This window comes from Macaca nemestrina, chromosome 20 (genome assembly GCF_043159975.1).
Source record: "Macaca nemestrina isolate mMacNem1 chromosome 20, mMacNem.hap1, whole genome shotgun sequence".
NCBI lineage: Eukaryota > Metazoa > Chordata > Mammalia > Primates > Cercopithecidae > Macaca > Macaca nemestrina.
Genome location: NC_092144.1, coordinates 45,901,162 through 45,924,876, shown reverse-complemented (window position 1 = coordinate 45,924,876; position 23,715 = coordinate 45,901,162). Strand labels below are relative to the sequence as shown.

At 42.9% G+C, this 23,715-nt stretch overlaps 2 protein-coding genes across 20 annotated transcripts in view; one reads left to right on the top strand and one right to left on the bottom strand.

Moving 5' to 3' along the window:
* Positions 1–20,639, bottom strand: part of LOC105495639 (zinc finger protein 382) — a 92,419-nt gene extending 71,780 nt beyond the window's left edge. For 9 of the 11 annotated variants that reach the window (XR_011617472.1, XR_011617473.1, XR_011617475.1 and 6 more), the window contains exon 1: positions 4,098–4,203. Coding sequence is in view for 3 of the 11 variants with exons in the window: in XM_071086434.1 (XP_070942535.1) it covers positions 4,098–4,101 (4 nt within the window). In the remaining 8 variants the exon portion in view is untranslated. Of the gene's footprint in view, positions 1–4,097; positions 4,204–20,532 lie in introns of those variants that run through there. The other 2 variants (XM_071086441.1, XM_071086443.1) reach the window with 1 other exon arrangement.
* LOC105495455 (zinc finger protein 529) overlaps positions 1–23,715 on the top strand; it is a 51,213-nt gene that overhangs the window by 2,649 nt on the left and 24,849 nt on the right. For 2 of the 9 annotated variants that reach the window (XM_011765043.3, XM_071086431.1), the window contains exons 2-3: positions 1,696–1,780; positions 21,652–21,711. In XM_011765043.3, coding sequence (XP_011763345.1) covers positions 21,698–21,711 — 14 coding nt within the window. In that variant the 5' untranslated portion in view covers positions 1,696–1,780; positions 21,652–21,697. Of the gene's footprint in view, positions 1–1,695; positions 20,910–21,651; positions 21,712–23,715 lie in introns of those variants that run through there. The other 7 variants (XR_011617471.1, XM_011765048.3, XM_011765044.3 and 4 more) reach the window with 7 other exon arrangements.

Here is a 23,715-nt window from a genome sequence, read left to right as displayed (position 1 = left end):
TATCTTGTTACACTCCTAATGTCTAATATGTTCCTTAGTGATAAGTTATCTTTCATTTCTGATATTAGTAATTTGTCTTTGCAGTTTTTTAGTTGATAATTCTAGTTAAGTTTTTATCAATTTTTTTTTCTTTTTTTTTTTTTTTGAGACGGAGTCTTGCTCTGTTGCCCAGTCTGGAGTGTGGTGGCGCTATCTCAGCTTACTGCAACCTCCACCTCCCAGGTTCAGGCGATTCTCATCCTTCAGCCTCCAGAGTAGCTGGGACTACAGGCGCATGCCACCATGCCTGGCTAAGTTTTGTATTTTTAGTAGAGATGGGGTTTCATCATGTTGGCCAGACTGGTTTCAAACTTCTGACTTTAGGCTGGGTGCGGTGGCTCACGCCTGTAATCCCAGCACTTTGGGAGGCCGAGGCGGGCGGATCACGAGGTCAGGAGATTGAGACCACGGTGAAACCCCGTCTCTACTAAAAATACAAAAAATTAGCCGGGCACGGTGGCGGGCGCCTGTAGTCCCAGCTACTCGTGATGTTGAGGCAGGAGAATGGCGTGAACCCGGGAAGTGGAGCTTGCAGTGAGCCGAGATTGCGTCACTGCACTCCAGCCTGGGCAACAGAGCCAGACTCCGCCTCAAAAAAAAAAAAAAAAAAAAAAAAAAAAACTTCTGACTTTAGATGATCCGCCCACCTCGGCCTCCCAAAGTACTGGGATTACAGGCATGAGCCATCATGTCCACCCAAGGTTTTATCAATTTTGTTCCTTTTTTCAGAGAATTCGCTTTTAGTTTGGCTAATTATATATTTCATTTATTTTTTTCTCTCATCTTATTTCCTTTCTTCTGGATATTGAGAGTTTACTTTGCTTTTTCTTTTCTAGCCTTTTAAAGTAGAACCTGTAGTTATTTATTCTAGGCCTTCTCTTCTAATATAAGCATTTAAATCCAGAATCTCTACTTTAACTCCATTCCACAAATTTTCTTTTTATTTATTTATTTATTTAGGTATTTACTTATTTTTGAGGCAAAGTCTCACTCTGTCACCTGGGCTGGAGTGCATTGGTGCGATCACGGCTCACTGCAACCTCGACTTCCTGGGCTCAAGTGATCCTCCTGCCTCAGCCTCCCACGTAGCTGGGACCACAGCATGTGATTGCATGCCATCGCATCCTGTTAATTTTTGTATTTTTTGTAGATATGAGGTTTCACCCTGTTGCCTAGGCTGGTCTGAAACTCCTGAGCTCAGGTGATCCACCTGCCTTGGCTTCTCAAAGTGCTGGGATTTTAGGTATGAGCCACCATGCCTAGCCCCACAAATTTTTATATGGTGCATTTTCACTATCAGTTAGTTCAAACTATTTTCTTTTTCCCATTGATTTCTTCTTTAACCTATGGATTATGTAGAAGTGTGTTTAATGTCCAAACATTTGTGTGTTTTCTAGGTACTTCATTGTCAGTGATTCCTAATTTCATTTCACCAAAGAACACATTGTGTATGATTTTGATCCTTTGAAATTCACGGATGCTTTTTTTATGGCCTAATATGTGATCTGTCTTGAATATACCATGTGCACTTGAAAAGCACGTGTATTTTACAGTTGTTGGGTGCATTATTTTGCAAAATATTAATTTTATCAAGTTGGTTGCTAATCCATATATCTTCACTGATATTTTTTGTCTTTTTTTTTTTTTTTTTGCCAGTTGCTGAGAGATGGATGTTAAAAATCAAGGCCAGGACTACAGTAAGGCTGAAATCATTGAAGTCCTTGGAGCAGAACTGAAAGAGGTACTTACTAACTTTTAGGGTTGTGTAAGTGCAGTGTTGTTTGAAGCTGTGTGTGTGTTTCTGTAAAGACTGGTCTGGAAAACAGACCAGGAGAAAACATTTCTTTGCTTTTCTGCTCCGCTCTCACATGAAAACAACAAACACAGTAAGAGTCAACACCAAAGACTTCAGTGACCCCCAGATATGTGGGGATTTCCCCTACCAGCAAGCAAGCAAGCAATCAGTTCTGTAGCAGACGCCAACTGCGTATCCCTCAATTTAATTCTGACACTATCTGCCTGGAAATAGCATCAGATCCCTCAGGCTGAGGGCTCAGTCCCTAAGACTGGCATCTCTTCAGACACCAGTTGCAAGTCTGGGCCTCTAGAACTTCTGACCAACCGGGCTTCAAGTTGGCGTTCCCAGACATTTACAGTGGCTCATGGCTGGAGGATCACTTGAGGCCAAGAGTTCAAGACCAGCCTGGGCAACGTGAGACCTGTCTCAAGAAAATAAAAAGTAAAATTAGCTCGGCATGGAGGTACAAGTCTGTGTAGTCCTAGCTACTTGGGAGGTTGGGGTGAAAGGATCACTTGAGTCCAGGAATTCAAGGTTACAGTGAGCAGTGATCTGTGCCATTGCACTCCAGCCTGCGCAACAAAGCGTGATCCTGTCTTAAAAAGAAAAAAAAAGAAAAAAAAAGATGGGGTTCTCACAACTCCCTTTTTGGGTTCAATTAATTTGCTGAAGTGGCTCACAGAACTCAAGGAAACACTTATGTTCGCTGGTTTAATATAAAGGATATTACAAAGGATATAGATGAAGAGATGCATTGGGCAAGGTATGGGGAAGGGGCATATTGTTGGAAGCGCAGAATAGGCAAGACTCCAGAGAAAGTTTCTCTTCTCTCCCCACTTCTTGCTGCCATTGTCTGTTAAGTTTGATCCACAATAGATGGATCTCATTCTCCTTTTCCATTTCCCTCATATTTGTCATGGCCCTTTTGAATCCTGCCATTCAGTGTTCTGATTTTCACAGTGCTGGGGGTCATCAGTATTTTCCTAAGGTGGAATAGCACTCACTTCAGACCAAGGATGACAGAGGTGTGGGGAGCAAACATACACTTAGAGGATAGGGCAGACCAAGTGAATGACAACTCTTTCCATCACACCCACCCTCAAATCATGAGGTACTTATCCACTTTTACCTTTGAATACAGGACTGTGGTTCTCCTATGCAAAGACGGCAGGGAGTGGACGCTAGGAGGGTAAAACAACGCTGTGAATCAAGCTCAAGAGATCTCCCTCGGAATTTAATTAAACTACTACCGGAGGTCATATACTAAACTAGTAATCCCTTAAGGCATAAGACATGTTAAAACCACTTTATTGAGCCATAATTCACATACAATTCACCCATTTAAAGTGTACAATTCAATGGATTTTTGTATATTCACAGAGTAATACATTCATCCTCACAATTTTATTTTATTTTGAGACAGTCTTGCTCTTTCGCCCAGGCTGTAGTGCAGTGGCATGATCTCGGCTCACTGCAACTTCCTCCTCCTGGGTTCAAGTGATTCTCCTGCCTCAGCCTCCCAAGTAGCTGGGATTACAGGCACACGCCACCACACCTGGCTAATTTTTGTATTTTTAGTAGAGAAAGGGTTTCACCATGTTGACAAGTCTGGTCTCAAACTCCTGGGCTCAAGCATCACCACAATTTTAGATCGTATTTGTCTCCCAAAGAAATCCAGCTCCCCTTTGCTATCGCTTCCAAACCCCCATGCCCTCCAGCCCTAGGCAACCGTTAATGTGCTTTTTCTTGACAGATTTTCCTGTTCTGGACATTTCATATAAATGGAGTCATGCAGTATGTAAATCCTTCATGACTAGCTTCTTTTTTTTTTTTTTTTTTTTTTTTTTTGAGACAGAGTCTCGCTCTGTCGCCCAGGCTGGAGTGCAGTGGCCTGATCTCAGCTCACTGCACGCTCCGCCTCCCGGGTTCACGCCATTCTCCTGCCTCAGCCTCCCGAGTAGCTGGGACCACAGGCGCCCGCCAGCTCGCCCGGCTAGTTTTTTTTTGTATTTTTTAGTAGAGACGGGGTTTCACTGTGTTAGCCAGGATGGTCTCGATCTCCTGACCTTGTGATCCACCCGTCTCGGCCTCCCAAAGTGCTGGGATTACAGGCTTGAGCCACCGCACCCGGCCCATGACTAGCTTCTTTAACTTACCATAATGTTTTGAAAGTTCATCCATGTAACGTGTATCATTATTACTTTCTTTTTATGACTGAATAATATTCTAAGATACGGTAAAGATATGACATCTTGCTTACCCATTCATCAGCTGACGGATGTTTAGGATGTTTCCATTTTTTGGCTACTGTGAATAATGCTGCTGTGAAGATTCATGTGCCTGTTTTAGTGTGGAAATGTTTTCATTTCTGTCAGGTAGACCTGAGGAGTAGAATTGGAGATTATGCTAACATGATGTTTAACCATGTCAGGAACTGCTAGATTGATTTTCACAGCAACTGGACCATTTACATTCCCACTAGCAGGGTAAAAGAGTTTTTATTTCTCAACATCCTTGACAACACTTAAAAAAAATTATAGCCATCGTAGTAGGTGTATTCATAGTATCTCATTATTGTGTTGTGCATTTCCCTAATGGTTAAGAAGGTCATGGGATTTTTTTTTTTTTTCCCTGAGATGGAGTCTTGCTCTGTCGCCCAGGCTGGAGTGCAGTGGCGTGATCTTGGCTCACTGCAACCTCCACCTCCTGGGTTCAAGCGATTCTCCTGCCTCAGCCTCCTGAGTAGCTGGGATTACAGGCGCTTGCCACCACGCCTGGCTAATTTTTGTATTTTTAGTAGAGACGGGGTTTTACCATGTTGGCCAGGCTGGTCTCAAACTCCTGACCTCAAGTGATCCACCTGCCTCAGCCTCCCAAAGTGTTGGGATTACAGGCGTGAGCCACCACACCCAGCCGGTCATGGGATTTTATTATACTTTTATGCATGATAGGAGTAAACAGAATCTGCAAACTCCTCTTTTTCCTTCACATAGAAACCTTATACATACTGATGTCTTCTGGAAAAACAGAGATGAGTTTAAGCATTATCAGGGCAGCAAATTATGACATAAACAACAGGATTTAGGATTACTATTGAAATATGAGGTCTTAAAGACTCCTTTGCACAAATAATACAAATAAGCAAATTATAGACAGGAAAATAGCTCAGGATGATCAGAGTTCTCTCTCTACTGACCAGGAGAGTAACGCTGATATTCACTGAGTGTTCTCAATTCAATAGTTTATCATATCAGGTTCTTTTAAATAGATTTTATGACACAGAGTGGTGTCTTTTCCCCTGTAGCTCCATAGAGAGAACACATCTCCTCCATATTTTTAAAAGATTCCTTTTTACGGCCGGGCGCGGTGGCTCAAGCCTGTAATCCCAGCACTTTGGGAGGCCGAGACGGGCGGATCATGAGGTCAGGAGATCGAGACCATCCTGGCTAACACGGTGAAACCCCGTCTCTACTAAAAAATACAAAAAACTAGCCGGGCGAGGTGGTGGGTGCCTGTAGTCCCAGCTACTCGGGAGGCTGAGGCAGGAGAATGGCGTAAACCCGGGAGGCAGAGCTTGCAGTGAGCCGAGATCCGGCCACTGCACTCCAGCCTGGGCGACAGAGCGAGACTCCATCTCAAAAAAAAAAAAAAAAAAAAAAAAAAGATTCCTTTTTACTCCTATTAGGTGGGTCTGCATCCTTAAGAATTTTACTTGTTTGCGTGATGACAAAACAGGACTGAAAAGCTCAATACATATTACAAGGAAATGGAAAATGGAGTCAACAATTTTTGAAGTTAAAATGTTAATAAAGAGCATATAATGTTTTATAGTCATTGCCACTCCTGTCATTGCCTGCCCTTTCATTGTCACCTCTTCTGCCTCATGATCCACAGTTGGAACCCCTTAAATAATCAATGTGGCATGTAAATCAAGGAACAGTACATACATAGCTTAGAAGATGTAAGCATAAATGTTAAGATGTTGCTTAGATATCCATAGTTACTGAGCCAGCTAGGGAATGAGCTGTGTGGTGATGTTAAGTATCATTAACCATCACATTCAGTCCTGGAGCTGGCCAGAAACCAGTCTCCTCATTACCTTCCATCCCACCAAAATCCAGCCTCCCAATGTGGCCACTGCTGAGGAGTATGGAAAGGAGTCACGAGCTAATCACTTAGAAAAATTCATAGTAGGCCGGGCGCGGTGGCTCAAGCCTGTAATCCCAGCACTTTGGGAGGCTGAGACAGGCGGATCACGAGGTCAGGAGATCGAGACCATCCTGGCTGACACGGTGAAACCCCGTCTCTACTAAAAAAATACAAAAAACTAGCCGGGCGAGGTGGCAGGCGCCTGTAGTCCCAGCTACTCGGGAGGCTGAGGCAGGAGAATGGCGTGAACCCGAGAGGCAGAGCTTGCAGTGAGCTGAGATCCGGCCACTGTATTCCAGCCTGGGTGGCAGAGCGAGACTCTGTCTCAAAAAAAAAAAAAAAAAGAAAAATTCATAGTAATCTCTTTTGTATGCATAGTGCCTTACGGTTTACAAAGCAATTTTCCAGCTTTTATTTCAGTTTTGTGAGAAACAGAAAGACACTAATTTATTTACTACACTGACACTGAATATACTTTGTCTCATTTCATAAAAACTTACTCCCTCCATTTACAGATGAGATGGGTAGAGCAGAAATGCCTGTCTTCATTTTACATTAGAAGAGAATGAGGCTCAGTAACATTAAGGGATATACACAACTAAAAACAGTGCAGGTGGGGATTGTAGCTAGATCTGTCTGAGCACAGAGCTCTGGAACACTGACTGCCCTGCAGCTCAGTTACTCCACATGAAGATGAATCTGGGGCTCTCTGCTGGTCAAGAGGCAGCTCATTTCTGTATCAAACTTCGCAAAAACTTCCCACTCATCCATGAGCCCCTGTAAACCTTTAAACTGGAAGTAATGGGAGGGCAGCAAGTGGAAACTGATAGGCCTGAGTCTTTAATTATTTCCTCCATGTTTAATATTGGGTTTGTTGTTTCTCCCCACCACAAACTCAGAAAGGCAAGGACCATGCACTTTGGCCACAGCAACCTGATTGACTTACGTGCTATTCTGGTCAGACTTCATCTTCCAAGAGCTGTCACCAGGCCTCCCCTTAGTTCAATGACCCATCTCCTTCTTTACTTTCTTTTTAATCAGGCTTATATTTGCTGCTTCTTTTATGCTTTGATTTTTATGAGATCAATTAAGTGTTCTTTATTCTCCTTTCCCCTGCACTGGATTAAAAATAAGATATTGTATTGCTTTATTATTGGAAGTTACTCTTAACCTTGCATCTTTGACTTAATGACTAACTGGTATCTCCTTCTTGAGCAATAAAAAAGACCTTAGAATGCTTTAGGTTCTTTCTCTTTCTCTCTCTGTCTTTTTCTTTCTTTCTTTCTTTTTTGAGACAGAGTCTCCCTCTGTCACCCAGGGTGGAGTGCAGTGGGGCGATCTCAGTTTACTGCAACCTCCACCTCCTGGGTTCAAGTGATTCTCTTGCCTTAGCCTCCTGAGTAGCTGGGATTACAGGTGCGTGCTACCACACACGGCTGATTTTTTTTTTTTTTTTTTTTTTTTGAGACGGAGTTTCACTCTTGGTGCCCAAGCTGGAGTGCAATGGCACGATCTCGGCTCACTGAAATCTCCGCCTCCTGGGTTCAAGAGATTATCCTTCCTCAGCCTCCCAAGTAGCTGGGATTACAGGTGCACGCCACTACACCTGGCTAATTTTTGTGTTATTAGTAGAGACAGGGTTTGAGGCCAGGCTGGTCTCAAACTCCTGACCTCAGGTGATCCATCCACCTCAGCCTCCCAAACTGCTGGGATTACAGGCGTAAGCCACCACACCCGGCCCACCTGGCTGATTTTTGTATTTTTAGTGAAGATGGGGTTTCAGCATGTTGGCCAGGCTGGTCTCCAACTCCTGACCTCAAGGGATCTGCCCATCTTGGCCTCCCAAAGTGCTGGGATTACAGGTGTGAACTACCACATCCCGCCTCTTTCTATTTTTGTCTGATGCTTTTGATCTAATTTGTTTTGAAATTCCATAAAAAGTAATCATCATTACTTGGTAAACAGAATCCCCAACATACTCACCAATTTCCTTGCTCATCATTTAAAATTTTATCTCATTCTGTCTTTTGAGTTTTTCTTTTTGCTGATTCAAATCCTTTAGAAATTCTTCCAGTGAGTCTATGAAAAAAACCTTTGTCTGAAAATGTCTTTATTTTGCCCCACTCTTAATTGCTACTTTTCCTCTATCACTTCGAAGGTATTATTCTCCTGTCTTCTGATATCTGTGTGCAATCATCTTTCCTTTTAGGTAGCATGTCTTTTCCGTTTTTCTTTTCTTTCTTTGCCTCCCTTCTTTTCAAGATTTCTGTTCTGCATTATCACTGTGATGTGTCTAGGTGTTAGATCGGCTTTCATTATCCTACTTGACACTCATTTTGATTCCTCATCTTAAAATTGACTTTAATTATGAAAAGTTCTAAACCACTTTTTCTTCTGATGCTCCTCCTCCTTTTTCTCCTTTTATGATATTCATTAGATGTGTCTTGGGGCCCTTTTATTTTCTTCCATGTCTCTTAGTTTCTCATTTGTCTTTCACTCTTTATCTCTGTGCTGCATTATAGGTAATCTCTTCAGATATATCTTTAAGTTCATTAATTTTGAGCTGTGCTTGTTATGTTCTCTATACTTAAGATCTCTTTTATTTCTAGAAATTCTCTTTGGTTATTTTTTAAATCTATTGATTCTTTTTAAGTATTGTGCTTTCATTCTGAGTTTTTTCCATTTAAAACATTTAATATTCTTTCATATTGTCATATAATATGCAGTTCTTAATAGATGCCAACTTTATTATTTATTTAGTCTGCTGACCCGCCTGTGATGGTTATTTCCTTGTTGTTTGTAATTTTTGAGCTCATCTCAGTGGGGCAGAGGTATGCTTTGTTTTTGTTTTTAAGGGTTTTTCATGTGCCCTGGATTGAGAGAGTGTTCAAAACCATGTTACATTTACTTTTGGCTGAGTTGCAGGGGTTTCAGTGGAGCTGAAGCTGGTTCTGTATGTAGGGATTTTTACTTATTAAAAATTAAAATTTTAGGCCACGTTTCATGGCACATGCCTGAAATCTCAGCACTTTGGGAGGCCAAGGTGGGAGGATTTCTTGAGCCCAGGAGTTCAAGACCAGCCTGCACAACAAAGTGAGACCCTGTCTCTAAAGTTTTTTTTTTAATTAGTTGGCCATAGTGGTGCCTACCTATAGTCCCAGCTACTTGGGAAGCTGAGACAGGACAATCACTTGATACCAGTAGTGAGTCATGATCATGCCACTGGACTGCAGTCTGGATGAACTCCAGTCTGGGTGACAGAGTAAGACCCTGTCTCAAAAAAAAAAAAAAAAAAAAAATTAGATACAGACTTTCTGTTTTTCTATTTCATCTTGAGTCAAGAGTTTTGAGAAGCTGTGCTTTTAAAGGAATGGATGAATTTCATCTAAGATGTCAAAGTTATTGGCATAAAATTGTTCATATTATTGGCATATCATTTTACTGTCTGTAGGATCTGTAGTGGCATCTTCATTTTTATTCCTGACATGGGTAATTTGTGTTTTCTTTTATTAGTTATGCTTACTAGGGATTTATCAATTTTTTAAATACCTTCAAATAAACAACTTTTTGTTTTGTTCATTTTCTTAATGGTCTGCTTTCTATATCTACTTTATTGATTTATGCCCATCTTTATTTCTTTTTTTCGATTTTGGGTTTAGCATATAGCATGTTTGTTATTCTTTTTCTAGTTTCTTGAAGACTTTCTTCATTTTTAAAAGTTGTGGCAAAGTATATATGTAACATAAAATTTACCATCTTAACTACTTTTGAGTGTCCAGCTCAGTAGCATTAAGTATATTCCCATTTCTGTACAACCAATATCCACAACTTCTTCATCCTGTAAATGTGAAACTATATCCATCAAATAATAACTACCCTTTTCCCCCTGCCTCCAGCCCCTGGCAACCACCATAAGAAACCTAGACTCTCTCACTATAGCGTTAATAGCCAAAAAGTAGGAGACCAGTAATTATCTTTTTGTGATTGGCTTGTTAGAATAATGTCCTCATGGTTCAGCCACATTGTAGCATATGTCAAAATTTCCTTCCAAGGCTGGATAATACTACATTGTATGTGTATGCCACATATATTCGTCTGTTTTATGCTGCTATAAAGGAATACCTGAGGCTGGGTAATTTATAAAGAAAAATGGTTTATTTAGCTTACGGTTCTACAGGCTGTACAAGAAGCATAGTGCCAGCATCTGCTTCTGGTGAGGCCTCAGGAAGCTTACAAAAATGGCAGAGGGCAAAGGGAGAGCTAGCATATCACATGGCAAGAGGGAACAAAAGGGAGAGGGAGGAGGTGCCAGGTTCTTTTAAACAACTAGCTATAGGGTGAACTCATATCCATGGGGAGGACACCAAGCCATTCATGAGATCCACCCGTATAATCCAACACGTCCCACTAAGCGCCACCTCCAACATTGGGGGTCACATGTCCACATGAGATTTTGAGGGAACAAATATCCAAATCATATTATCACATTTTGTTTATCCACTCATCCACTGATGGACATGTGGGTTGTACCTATTTCTTGGCTATTGTGAATAATGCTGCTATGAATTTCTTCTTTCTTAATTTAAGTACTTAACATTCCTCTCAACTCTGCTTTAGCTGTATCCTTCCATTTTTGACATGCTGTCAAATTTCATAGTTCAAAATATTTCCCCCTTATTTATTCAATGATCTGCAGATTTAGAAGTGTGTTATTTAATTTCTATGTACTGAGGGATTGTATAGATTTCTTTTTTTTTTTTTTTTTTGAGAAAGAGTCTCGCTCTGTTGCCCAGGCTGGAGTGCAGTGGCATGATCTCGGCTCACTGCAAGCTCCGCCTCCCGGGTTCACGCCATTCTCCTGCCTTAGCCTCCCGAGTAGCTGGGACTACAGGCGCCTGCCACCATGCCCGGCTAATTTTTTGTATTTTTTCAGTAGAGACGGGGTTTCACCGTGTTTGCCAGGACGGTCTTGATCTCCCGACCTCATGATCCGCCCACCTCAGCCTCCCAAAGTGCTGGGATTACAGGCGTGAGCCACAGCACCTGGCCAGTATAGGTTTCTTATTACTGGTTTCTAACGCACATTCCCTGTAACGTGGCAATCTTTTGAAGTTTATTGTGACTTATGGTCCAGCTATGGTCTATCGTGGGGATTGTTCATGTACATGAAAAGAATGTAATTTTTCAATTGTGAGTATAGTGTTCTGTAAACCAACAATTAGGTCATGTTGACTGGTTTGGTTCGCATCTTCTGTACAGTTGTCCCTTGCTATCCACAGGGGACTGGTTCCAGGACACCTTGTGGATACCAAAACCTGCAGATGCTCAAATTTGTTACATAAAATGGTGTACAATTTGCATATAACCTATACATATCTTTCTGTATACTTTAAACCATCTCTAGATTTTTTATAATACCTAATACAGTGTAAATGCTATATAAACGTTACACTGTATTTTAAAATTTGTATTTTTACTGTTGTTGTGTTTTTTCTGAGTATTTGTGCATTGCCATTGGTTGAATGTGCATATATGAAGAGCTGATTATATATACCACTGAGTTTCTTGCCTACAAATGCTATCAATTACTGAGATATAATTGTGGATTTCCAATTATGCTTGTGGATCTGTTTATTTCTTTTGTTCTGTTAGTTTTTGCTTCATGAAATTTAACACTCTCATTATAGGTTCATACCAGTGTACATATTCCTGATGAACACATACAGCCATGTGCCAGGTAACAATATTTTAGTCAATGATGGACACATACAATGGTGGTCCCATAAGATTACAGTGGAGCTGAAAAATTCCTATCACTTGTGGACGTTTTCGTGCAACATATCACTCAGGTGTTTGTGGTGAGGCTGGTGTAAATAAACCTACTGTGCTTCCAGTTGTATAAAAGTATAGTACATGCAATTATGTATAGTATGTAATAGGTGATAATAATAAATTATTACGTTACTAGTTTATGTATTTATTGTACTATTAGTATTATTATTTTAGACTGTACTCCGTCCTTCTACTTATTTAGGAAAAAAAAAAGGTAACTGTAAAACAGCTTCAGGTGGCCAGGCGTGGTGGCTCACACTTGTAATCCCAGCACTTTGGGAGGCGGAGGCTGGTGGATCATGAGGTCAGGAGATCGAGACCTTCCTGGCCAACACGGTAAAACTCTGTCTCTACTAAAAATACAAAAAATTAGTCGGGTGTGGTGGGCACCTGTAGTCCCAGCTACTCGGGAGGTTGAGGCAGGAGAATGGTGTGAACCTGGGAGGTGGAGGTGAGATTGTGCCACTGCACTCCAGCTTTGGGAGGTGAGATTGTGCCACTGCACTCCAGCCTTGGCAACAAAGCTAGACTCTGTCTCAAACAAACAAACAAAAAACCTGCCTCAGGCAAGTCCTTCAGGAGGTATCCAGAAGGCGGCATTGTTTTCATAGGAGATGACAGCTCCATGCATATTATTAACCCTGAAGACCGACATTTCAGTGGGACAAGATGTGGAGGTAAAAGACAGTGATACTGATACTTTGGACCCTGTGTAGGCCCAGGCTAAAGTGTGTGTGTCTTTGTTTTTAACAAGAAAGTTTAAAAAGTAACAAACATTTTTAAAATAAAAATTTTTTTAAATAGAAAAAAGCCTATAGAGTTAGGACATAAATATTTTTGTGTTCCTATATAATGTGTCTGTGTTTTAAGTGAAGTGTTATTACAATTCAAAAAGATAAAAAATAGTAAGTTTATAATGTAAAAATATCACAGGAAGCTAAGGTTAATTTATTATTGAAGAAAACTTTAAAAAATAAATTTAGTGAAGCCTAAGCGTACTGCTTGTAAAGTCTACAGTAGTATACAGTAATGTCCTAGTCCTTAGCATACTCACACAACTCATTCAGTGACGCACCCAGAGCTTCAGTCCTGCAAGCTCCATTCATGGCAAGTATCTTATAGAGGTGTGCCATTTTTTAATAATTTATACAGTATTTTTACTGTACCTTTTCTATGTTTAGATACACAAATACCACTGTGTTATAAATGCCTACAGCATTCAATACAGTAATATGCTATACAGGTTTGTAGCCTAGGAGCAATAGGCTATACCATATAACCTAGGTATGTAGTAGGCTACCCCATTTCTGTTTGTGTTAAGTGTACTCTATGATGCTTGCATGATGCAATCACCTAATGACACATTTCTCAGAATGTATCCCTGTAGTTAAGTGACAAATGTATATGCAAATTCCTAATGACCTGCTCTTTTATGATTGTTACCTATCTCCTGCAATATTTTGTTTTGAGGGCTATTATCTGATATTACTATAGCCATGCCAACTTTCTTATACTTAATGTATTATCTTTTTCTTGACCAATTTTAAGTAGCTTTTTCAGCTTAGAATTTCTTTGTTTTTTTTTTTTTGAGACGGAGTCTCACGAGTCTCACTCTGTCTCCCAGGCTGGAGTGCAATGGCGCAATCTCAGCTCACTGCAACCTCCGCCTCCTGGGTTCAAGCAATTCTTTGCCTCAGCCTCCAGTGTAGCTGGGATTACAGGCACCCACCACCATGCCTGGCTAATTTTTAGTAGAGATAGGGTTTTGCTATGTTGGTCAGGCTGGTCTCGAACTCCTGACCTTAGGGGATCCACCCGCCTTGGCCTCCCAAAGTGTTGGGATTACAGGCGTGAGCCACTGCGTCTAGCCGCAAATACCCAACTTAATACTACATGTGACCGGGTGTGGTGGCTCACGCCTATAATCCCAGCACTTTGGGAGACTGAGGCAGGGGGATCAAAAGGTCAAGAGATCAAGACCATCCTGTCCAACATGGTGAAACCTTGTCTATACTAAAAATACAAAAAATTAGCTGGGTATGGTGGTGCACACCTGTAGTCCCAGCTACTTGGGAGGCTGGCAGATCACTTGAAGTCAGGAGTTTGAGACCAGCCTGGCCAAATGGCAAAACCATCTCTACTAAAAATACAAAAATCAGCCAGGTGTGGTGGCACGCTTGCCAGTAATCCCAGCTACTACAGAGGCTGAGGCAGGAGAATCGCTTGAACCCAGGAGGCAGAGGTTGCAGTGAGCCGAGATTGCGCCACTGCACTCCAGCCTGGGTGACAGAGCAAGACTTCATCTCAAAAAAACAAAAAAACAAAAACAAAAAAAATCTCCCCCAGCCGGGCATGGTGGCTCATGCCTGTAATCCCAGCACTTTGGGAGACTGAGGCAGGGGGATCAAAAGGTCAAGAGATCAAGACCATCCTGTCCAACATGGTGAAACCTTGTCTATACTAAAAATACAAAAAATTAGCTGGGTATGGTGGTGCACACCTGTAGTCCCAGCTACTTGGGAGGCTGAGGCAGGAGGATCACTTGAACCTGGGATGGTGAGGTTGCAATGAGCCGAGATAGCGCCAATGCACTCCAGCCTGGGCAACAGAGTGAGACTCTGTCTCAAAAAAAAAAAAAATCTCCCCTATACCCTTTATTCTTGCTCCTCACTTGAATGACAGGAAAAAAAAAATGGATTCAGTTCTTCATTTTATAAAAAATCTAAGGGAGAAATGGACAAGAGAAAAAGAGTGGGTGGTACTGAAATTAGCATCCAAAGGCTTAGAATACCATTTATTTTTCCACCAAGACTGAAGGCCTACTCTCTTCCTAGGCTCCTGTCACCACGGACCTGTTTCTCTTGTCCTCTCTCTTCTCCAGTGCTTTCCTGAATATAGAGTAGACTTCAGCTGAGCGTGGTGACTCATGCCTGTAATCCTAAGCACTTTGTGAGCCCAAGGCAGGAGGATCACTTGAGCACAGGAGTTTGAGACCAAACTAAGCAACATAGTGAGACCCCATCTCTACAGAAAAATTTTTAAAAAATAGCTGCATGTGGTTGTGCATGTGCCTGTAGTCCCAGCTGCTCAGGAGGCTGAGTGGGACGATTGCTTGGGCCCAGGAGTTTGAGACTCCAGTGAGCCATGACCATGCCACTGCATTCCAGCCTGGGTGACTCTATCTCAAAAAAAAAAGAGAGTACACTCTTCTATCTGATCTTTCAGTCAGACTACTCCCATGCTTCTGGTGGGATGGGAGTAGAATGGAGCTGTATAAATGGGACAAGGCCCCCTGGGATATGACTAGAAGGGAAAGAGTGGTGCAACATGACCCAGAAGGGGCAGGGAGAACAATGTAACATGGGAGGACCTCCCTCTTCCCATATGCTGTTAATAATAATGTTATCTACCCATTCTACTTCGATAGAAAGTAGGGCCGGGCATGGTGGTTCACACCTGTAATCCCAGCACTTTGGGAGGCTAAGGAGGGCGGGTTGCTTGAGCTCAGGAGTTTGAGACCAGCCCGGGCAATGTGGCGAAACTGTCTCCACCTAAAATACAAAATTCAAAAATTAGCCGGGTATGGTGGTGGGTGCTTGTGGTCCTAGCTACTCAGGAGACTGCAATGGGAGAATCACGAGCCTGAGAGGTTGAGGCTGCAGTGAGCCAAGATTGCGCCACTGCCCCCCGCCTCAGTGACAGAGAGAGACCTTGTCTCAAAAAAAAAATTAAAGGAAAAAGAAAAGAAAAAGAATCACTCACTAGTAAACTGAGATATGTGGACATGATGAGGTTTTCCCTAGTATGGGCTCTCCTGAGTACTCACTATTTAGACATCAAATCACTATCTGTATAAAAAAGGTTTGTGAAAGTAATATAATTCGGCCAGGCACGGTGGCTCACGCCTGTAATCCCAGCACTTTGGGAGGCCGAGACGGGCGGATCACGAGGTCGGGAGATCGAGACCATCCTGGCTAACACGGTGAAACCCCGTCTCTACTAAAAAATACAAAAAACTAGCCGGGTGAGGTGGCGGGCGCCTGTAGTCCCAGCTACTCGGGAGGCTGAGGCAGGAGAATGGCGTGAACCCGGGAGGCGGAGCTTGCAGTGAGCTGAGATCCGGCCACCGCACTCCAGCCTGGGTGACAGAGTGAGACTCCGTCTCAAAAAAAAAAAAAAAAAAAAAAAAAAAGAAAGAAAGTAATATAATTCAAGGGAATATGTTTCTGTTTATGGGAGTGAAAAGAGTGCTGAGTGATATATCCAATTATTATTATTATTATCATTTTTGAGATGGAGTCTTGCTTTGTCACCCAGGCTGGAGTGCAATGGCACGATCTTGGCTCACTGCAACCTCCGTCTCCTGGGTTCAAGCAATTGTCCTGCGTCAGCCTCCTGAGTAGCTGGGACTACAGGTGCATGCCACCACGCCCGGCTAATTTTTGTATTTTTAGTAGAGACGGGGTTTCACTGTGTTGGCCAGGCTGGTCTCGAACTCCTGACCTCGTGATCTCTCCACCTCAGCCTCCCAAAGTGTTGGGATTACAGGCGTGAGCCACTGTGCCCGGCCAAAATACCCAATTATTAAGTGAACAGTAGTTACAATTAGAAGGGAAACTTGGAGAAGGCAACATGGTTATCTGACTGGAATAAAAGAAAATGGGGAATCCTGAAGGGGTGGCCTGCCCCTCCACACCTGTGGGTGTTTCTCAGGTGGAATGAGAGACTGAGAAAAGAAATAAGACACAGAAACTAAGTATAGAGAAAGAAAAGTGGGCCCAGGGGACTGACGCTCAGCATACAGAAGACCCACGCCCCAAGGCGGCACTGGTCTCTGAGTTCCCTCAGTATCATTCTCTCTACCATCTCGGAGAGGAGGAAGTGGCAGGACAATAGGGTAATAGTGGGGAGAAGGTCAGCCAAGAAAACATGTGAACAAAGGTCTCTGTGTCATAAGTAAGTTTAAGAAATGGTGCTGTGCTTTGATGTGCCCATACGCAAACATCTTGGTGCAATAAAGAGCAGTATTGGCCAGGCGCGGTGGCTCAAGCCTGTAATCCCAGCACTTGGGAGGCCGAGACGGGCAGATCACGAGGTCAGGAGATCGAGACCATCCTGGCTAACCCGGTGAAACCCCGTCTCTACTAAAAAAACACAAAAAACTAGCCGGGTGAGGTGGCGGGCACCTGTAGTCCCAGCTACTCCGGAGGCTGAGGCAGGAGAATGGCGTAAACCCGGGAGGCGGAGCTTGCAGTGAGCTGAGAACCAGCCACTGCACTCCAGCCTGGGCGACAGAGGGAGACTCTGTCTCAAAAAAAAAAAAAAAAGAGCAGTATTGCCGCTAGCATGTCTCACTTCCAGCCCTAAGGCGGTTTTCTCCAGTCTCAGTAAATAGAAGGTATAATCAGGTTTTACACCTAGACATTGTACTCCCAGGGAGGAGCAGGAGACAGATGCCTTCCTCTTATCTCAACTGCAAAGAGGCCTTCCTCTTTTACTAATCCTCAGCACAGACCCTTTAAGGGTGTCAGGCTGGGGGACGGTCAGGCCTTCCTCTTCCCAGGAGGCCATATCTCAGGCTATCACATGGGGAGAAACCTTGGACAATACCTGGCTTTCCTAGGCAGAGGTCCCTGCGGCCTTCAGCAGTGTATTGTGTCCCTGGGTACCTTCCGCAGTGTATTGTGCCCCTGGGTACTCGAGATTAGAGAATGGAGATGACTTCTAACAAGCATACTGCCTTCAAGCACTTTTTTAACAAAGCACATCCTGCACAGCCCTAAATCCATTAAACCTTGGGTCAGCACAGCACGTGTTTCTGCAAGCACAGGGTTGGGGCTAGGATTATAGATTAACAGCATCTCAAGGCAGAATAATTTCTCTTAGTACAGAACAAAATGGAGTCTCTTATGTCTACTTCTTTCTACATAGACACAGTAACAGTCTGATCTCTCTTTTCCCCACAGAATCCTATCTCATGGAAGTTTAATGGTAGGCAAATGCTCAGATATCCTGGGAGAAAGACTATTTCAGAAAGGAGAGAAGAAACATTCTCAGCCATAGCTTTTATAATTTGCAGAAAAGGACCCTTGCTGTTTTGGATTCTTTTTTTTAAAAATGTGAACAACATAGAAAGAAGGGAGTCAAAAGAAGCCACATGAGGCTGGGTGCGGTGGCTCACGCCTGTAATCCCAGCACTTTGGAGACCAGCCTGGCCAACGTGGTCAAACCCTGTCTCTACTAAAACTACAAAAATTAGGCGTGGTGGCGAGCACCTGTAATGCCAGCTATTCAGGAGGCTGAGGCAGGATAATCGCTTGAACCCGGGAGGCGGAGGTTGCAGTTAGCGGAGACGACACTATTGCACTCCCACCTGGGTGACAGTGAGACTCCGTCTCAAAAAAAGAAAAGAAAAACAAAAAAACCATGTGAAACCTCTTAGAGTTTCTATAACTTGGTTAAACCTGCCTAGTTAACTAATAAACATTTACAATTAAATATTAATTAATCATTATGCTAGATAGTAACTCTTTAGTAATACAGGTTGGGGAAGTAGAGAAGAAAGTAATTACACTGTAGGCTCCAGACAGTTTAAAGAAATTTTTCTTTTAAATGAAGTTTGAAATTTGATTTTTACAGTAAACATTTTAATCAGAAAATGACTATTTTAATTACTACAAGGCTGACCTTGTGATTTTTAGTATTTCAAGTACTTTTACTTGGCTTAGAGTGATTTAGGAGGGCATTAAATCACCCCCAGTTTCATCCAGGGACAAGCAGGCGGTGGGTAGTGTGTGGGAGGGAACCTCAAATCTATATAACTGTTGAAAGTGGTAGGGATGAAAGTATTTTTCCTCTGTGCTACATATGGAGTCCTCCTCATTTCAACATATTGGATTTAGTTTGTATGATGTTTCCAGTTATTGCAACCCTGTCATCTAGAAATTATAATTTTACCTCTTAGTTTCCAATGCTTATGCTATTTTACTTATTAGAAACTATCATAATTCTGCAAGCAAAATGACATACACCACACACACAGAGTTCTTCAGTCATTAACATCACTTACATAGTGATCCATTTTCAGTTATCATGGAATGTACACACAAAACCATGATAAACAACAATTAGTACAGACACATTGTTTCCTGTGATCTCACCTACTCCACAAAGCCACAATCCTATGGACCCTACATGACATTCACAACCCTGCTGAGCCCATCTCATAATTCCATACGAACATAGCAAAGCAAACTCAGAAACTACTTACTCCAGTTACACAATCTCACACCACAAATCACAACTAATTATTCTAAAAGGCTCATCAGCTTCTTGGAAAGTTAAATGTAAAGTTACCAATTACCCAGCAACTTTTCTTCTAAATATTTGCCCAGGAGAAATAGAAAAGTGCCAGCTTTATTCATAATGTATAAAACCTGCCAAATGTTCAACAACAGAAAAATGACTACACAAATTGTGGTCTATTTACACAATGTAGTGCTGTTCAGAAAAAGAAAACTGAACTACACATGAAATCTCGCAGACATTAGGGTAAAGGAGAAATATGGAATTCCGGAACTGACAGTTACAGTGACACAAATCAGAACTATGGCTGTCTCTACTTTGAAACTGCAAAGGACACCAGCAAACTTTCCGGTGCTGCTGGTGTTGTAAACTAAAAATAAAATCCTAAGCACCCCCAGACCATCTGAATGGACTCCTCCTCTTGGCCAGGGCATTCCTAACCTGAAAAACTACGAGTAAAGTCATGATAGAAAGGCGGGTGGCGGGCTAGTCGGACATGCCTCATTATACCCTCCTCCATTTTGGAATTACTGATAAAAAAAAGACCCCACGTCTGAAAAGAAACATTTATACTCTTTTATGTGTGAAGCCTGCTACTTGCTATCCTAAGTCTTACGTTAATAACTCTCAACCCATTGTCAATCAAATAATCTTTGAATCTATCTATGATCTGGAAGGCCACCCACCTTCCAGTTGTCCCGCTTTTTCGGAGGGAATCAATATACATTTTACATGTATTTAATTGGTGTCTCATGTTTCCCTAAAAGGTATAAAACCACATAAATCCCGACCACCCTGGGCACAGATTCTCAAGATCTTCTGAGGGCTGTGCCACCGGCCACTGGTCACTCATATTTAGCTCAAAATAAGTCTCTTCAAATACTTTAGAGTTTGAGTCTTTTCGTCAACAGTGTATAACACGCACTAGGGCGGACACACACACACTGAGCCTCCGCTACTTGCCAGATTCCATTCCGGGGCTTTCTCATGGTGCAAAACGGACAAAAACTCCAAGTCACCCTCCGGTTCACGACCACGGATCACATCCTGAGGCCCCCACATTTAGAGGCCAGAGTAGAGCAAAACCTCGCCCGACTCAGGCTCCGAGTTCTCCGTTCGACCCTCCCCAGCCTAAAGCCGGTACCCGCTTCAGGCCTTCCCAGCCCGGCCCTCCAGTTCCTTCTTCGGCCTCCCTTAGCTTGGGGTCCGGGTTTTCTCCTCCGCTGTGCAGCCGGTCCGCGACTTCCTTCACCCTCCCCAGCTCGGGCTTCCGGTTCTTTCCAGAGGTGAGGTAGGGGCCACCTAGACTTCCGCAGCCCCCCACCTCCCTCACGGTCACCCTCGCCCCAACTTCCTGTTCCTCATTCTGCCCTCCCAGCCTGGGTTCCCGGTTACTGCCTCGACCTCACCTTGCCGTCGGGGACCACCAGCCGCCTCTTCCGCGCCGGGAGGACGCGCAGCCGCAGCCTCCGCCGAGGGAAAGGGTCTACGCACCCGGAAACTCCCGGAGTCTATGGCCTGGTGCGGCCCCTGCGGCCAACGGGCTCGGCTTCAGCTTCGGGGCCCTTTCGTTGTTGGACTACGTTTCCCACAGGCCCCAGGGCCACGGATGAACTTTGACCTTTGCATCTCTTTCCGGTGTTTTGGTTATTGAGGTAAGCCTGACTCTGGCAGGCTGCGGGAGGAGCTTGCGGTGAAGTGTCCCGGCGCTGCCAGGCGAGGTCAGTCCACGTGGAGCCGGGAGCCTCAGGCCTATGTACGCGGGAGCTGCGGACGATGGTTGCTGGTGCTGTTGCTTGTTATGGCGTCATTGTGGTGTGTGTGTGTATGTATGTGTGTGTGTGTGACGAGACCCTAGTGTGTGCCGTGGGTGCTCTTTAATCGGGCTCATGGGACGGTGAGTAGGGGCGGGGCCTATCGTGTGACCCTGGTCTATGGTAATGTGATCGTGTGACAGCACTGTTGTGACTGACCAACTATAAGTGTGAACGGCGTAGAGGCTTTTTTTTTTTTTCCATGAGCCTGTAGGAGTTTGTTTTGGGTAAAGCGTCATTTTTCTGACTCTGGGATGTCTGTGATGTAATCTCTTCGTGAGGTCTTACACACACACACACACACACACACACACACACGCATATAAATAGATAGATTAGACAGATATGTAGAAGATAAATGATAGATAGATACGATAGATAAATGAAGTTTCTTGGGAAAGGGGAAGGCATAGGTGTAGTATTCATTCCTGGGATAACTCCCCTTGCATGAATTTGGAGGCCATTTATACATTAAAGAACTACAGTATTTCCTGAGCTGTGTCCCCTGGAAACTGCTGTGAACTTAAAGAGTACACCTCTAGGCCTTGGTCGTACCTTTTTCTCAGATACAGGGCGGAGTCGACAATATTCTAGTTTCCCTCTTCGATCTGGATGTGTTTGTTGTGTGTAATGGGCTTTTCTGGTGGTGAACAGTGTGTTCTTATTTAACCAGTCCAGGATGTCATGAGTCCTTTCTCCCTCTTGGTTATGTAGTTCTGCAAGTGAAGGCCCCCTGAAGTGGAAGACAGCATTGGTACTAATGGCCAGCTCAAGGTTAGTTTATTTTTTTCTTCATTTACCTGTCCCTTAGCCTTCCCTTCCCAATTAACAAGAAGACCGTAGAGATGGGTCCCCTTGTCCTCCAGTGACTTTCCAAATGCCCATTTCCTTTTCATTGAATATTCACATACCCATTAGGTAAATCATTCGATTCTCCCATGTGCTTCTTTTTTTCCAAAGGATTCTTATGTTGTAGAAATACAACTCCGGGAGAAGTTAAAACATTTTTTTAGATTGTAATTTGTTAAGGAGGAGATGAGTGATTAAGTAGAATAGCACACTAGATACCTTTGATCTTATTTATAGACTTGATTTGCAAACAAAGCAAGATAGGAGATGGTAGGTATTAATCAGTAAGTGACAAAGGTAGCTTTGGAGACATCTAGGAGTGGGAATATGATAGGAGTTTTGTGCAGAGAAGGCTATGTCAACAAGAGCAGGGAGTTTTTCCAGAACATTCATGAGGGGATTTAAGTGGTGACAACCAAATCTTGTTTGAGATTTGGCCGTGTGACTGATTCAGACAACATACTGGTGTACATGGTGAGAGGCAGCCTGATACAGTGGTGTTTGAGTCTAAAGCAGCACAGTCTAATACTAATATAATATAAAGCCACTTAGGTAATTTAAAAATTTCCATTAGACAGTTTTGTTTTTTGTTTTTTTTTTTTTTTGAGACGGAATTTCACTCTTGTTGCCCAGGCTGGAGTGCAGTGGTACGATGTCAGCTCACTGCAACCTCTGCCTCAGCCTCCCGAGTAGCTGGGATTACAGGCGCTTGCCACCATGCCTGGCTAATTTTTGTATTTTTAGTAGAAGACGGGGTTTCATCATGTTGGCCAGACTGGTCTCAAACTCCTGACCTCAGGTGATCCACCCACCTCAGCCTCCCAAAGTGTTGGGATTACAGGCGTGAGCCACTGTGCCCAGCTTTAAACACATTTTAAAAAGGAAAAGAAACAGCTGAAGTTAATTTTGGTATTGTATTTTATTTAAACCAATATATCCAAAATATTATTTCAACATGTAATGATATGAATACACTGAAGTACTTTACACTCATATCTTTATACCAAGTTTTCAAAATCTGGTGTATGTTTTATTGTTATTGCATCTGTCAGTTTGGATGCTAAATTTTCAGTGTTTAAGGTGAATTATAGTCCTCCCAACACAATAAAGTTGCGTTTAATAGAAAAACATTTATATTGCTTTTGTATTTAAATTTAAATTAAAATTAAATGTATGGCCGGGTGCGGTGGCTCAAGCCTGTAATCCCAGCACTTTGGGAGGCCGAGTCGGGCAGATCACGAGGTCAGGAGATCAAGACCAGCCTGGCTAACACGGTGAAACCCCGTCTCTACCAAAAAAGACAAAAAACTAGCCGGGCGAGGTGGCGTGCGCCTGTAGTCCCAGCTACCCGGGAGGCTGAGGCAGGAGAATGGCGTGAACCCGGGAGGCGGAGCTTGCAGTGAGCTGAGATCCGGCCACTGCACTCCAGCCTTGGCGACAGAGCGAGACTCCGTCTCAAAAAAAAAAAAATTAAATGTAATCCTGTGTTAATTAGCTTAGGAAAAGAGAAAAAAATTTAAAATTCAGTTATATGTTCACACTACATTTCAAAGGGGTTAATAGTTACTCATTTTTCCACTTTACAGTTTCTTGTTATAGAATGTAGACAATAATTATATCAGTGCTTTAGGGTCTTTGTGAAGCCTGGATACATTAATATGGACATAACCCTAGAGAATGTAATAAAGGCCTGGCACTTTAAGTCCTTATCTGCAAGGGAAGAAAAAAGCTGGTTTGTGAAGATACTTAGTATTCCCCATACATTTTCTGTAAATCAAGAACAATGAAAATATAAAGTTAACTTTGATGGGCACTTGAAATGAATTTTTTAAAAGCCAGATTTGCAAATGTTCTATTAACTTAAGGCAATTTGACTGTCTTAGGTTCGATGATTTGCTAGAAGGACTCACAGAACTTAGAAAAGCTGTT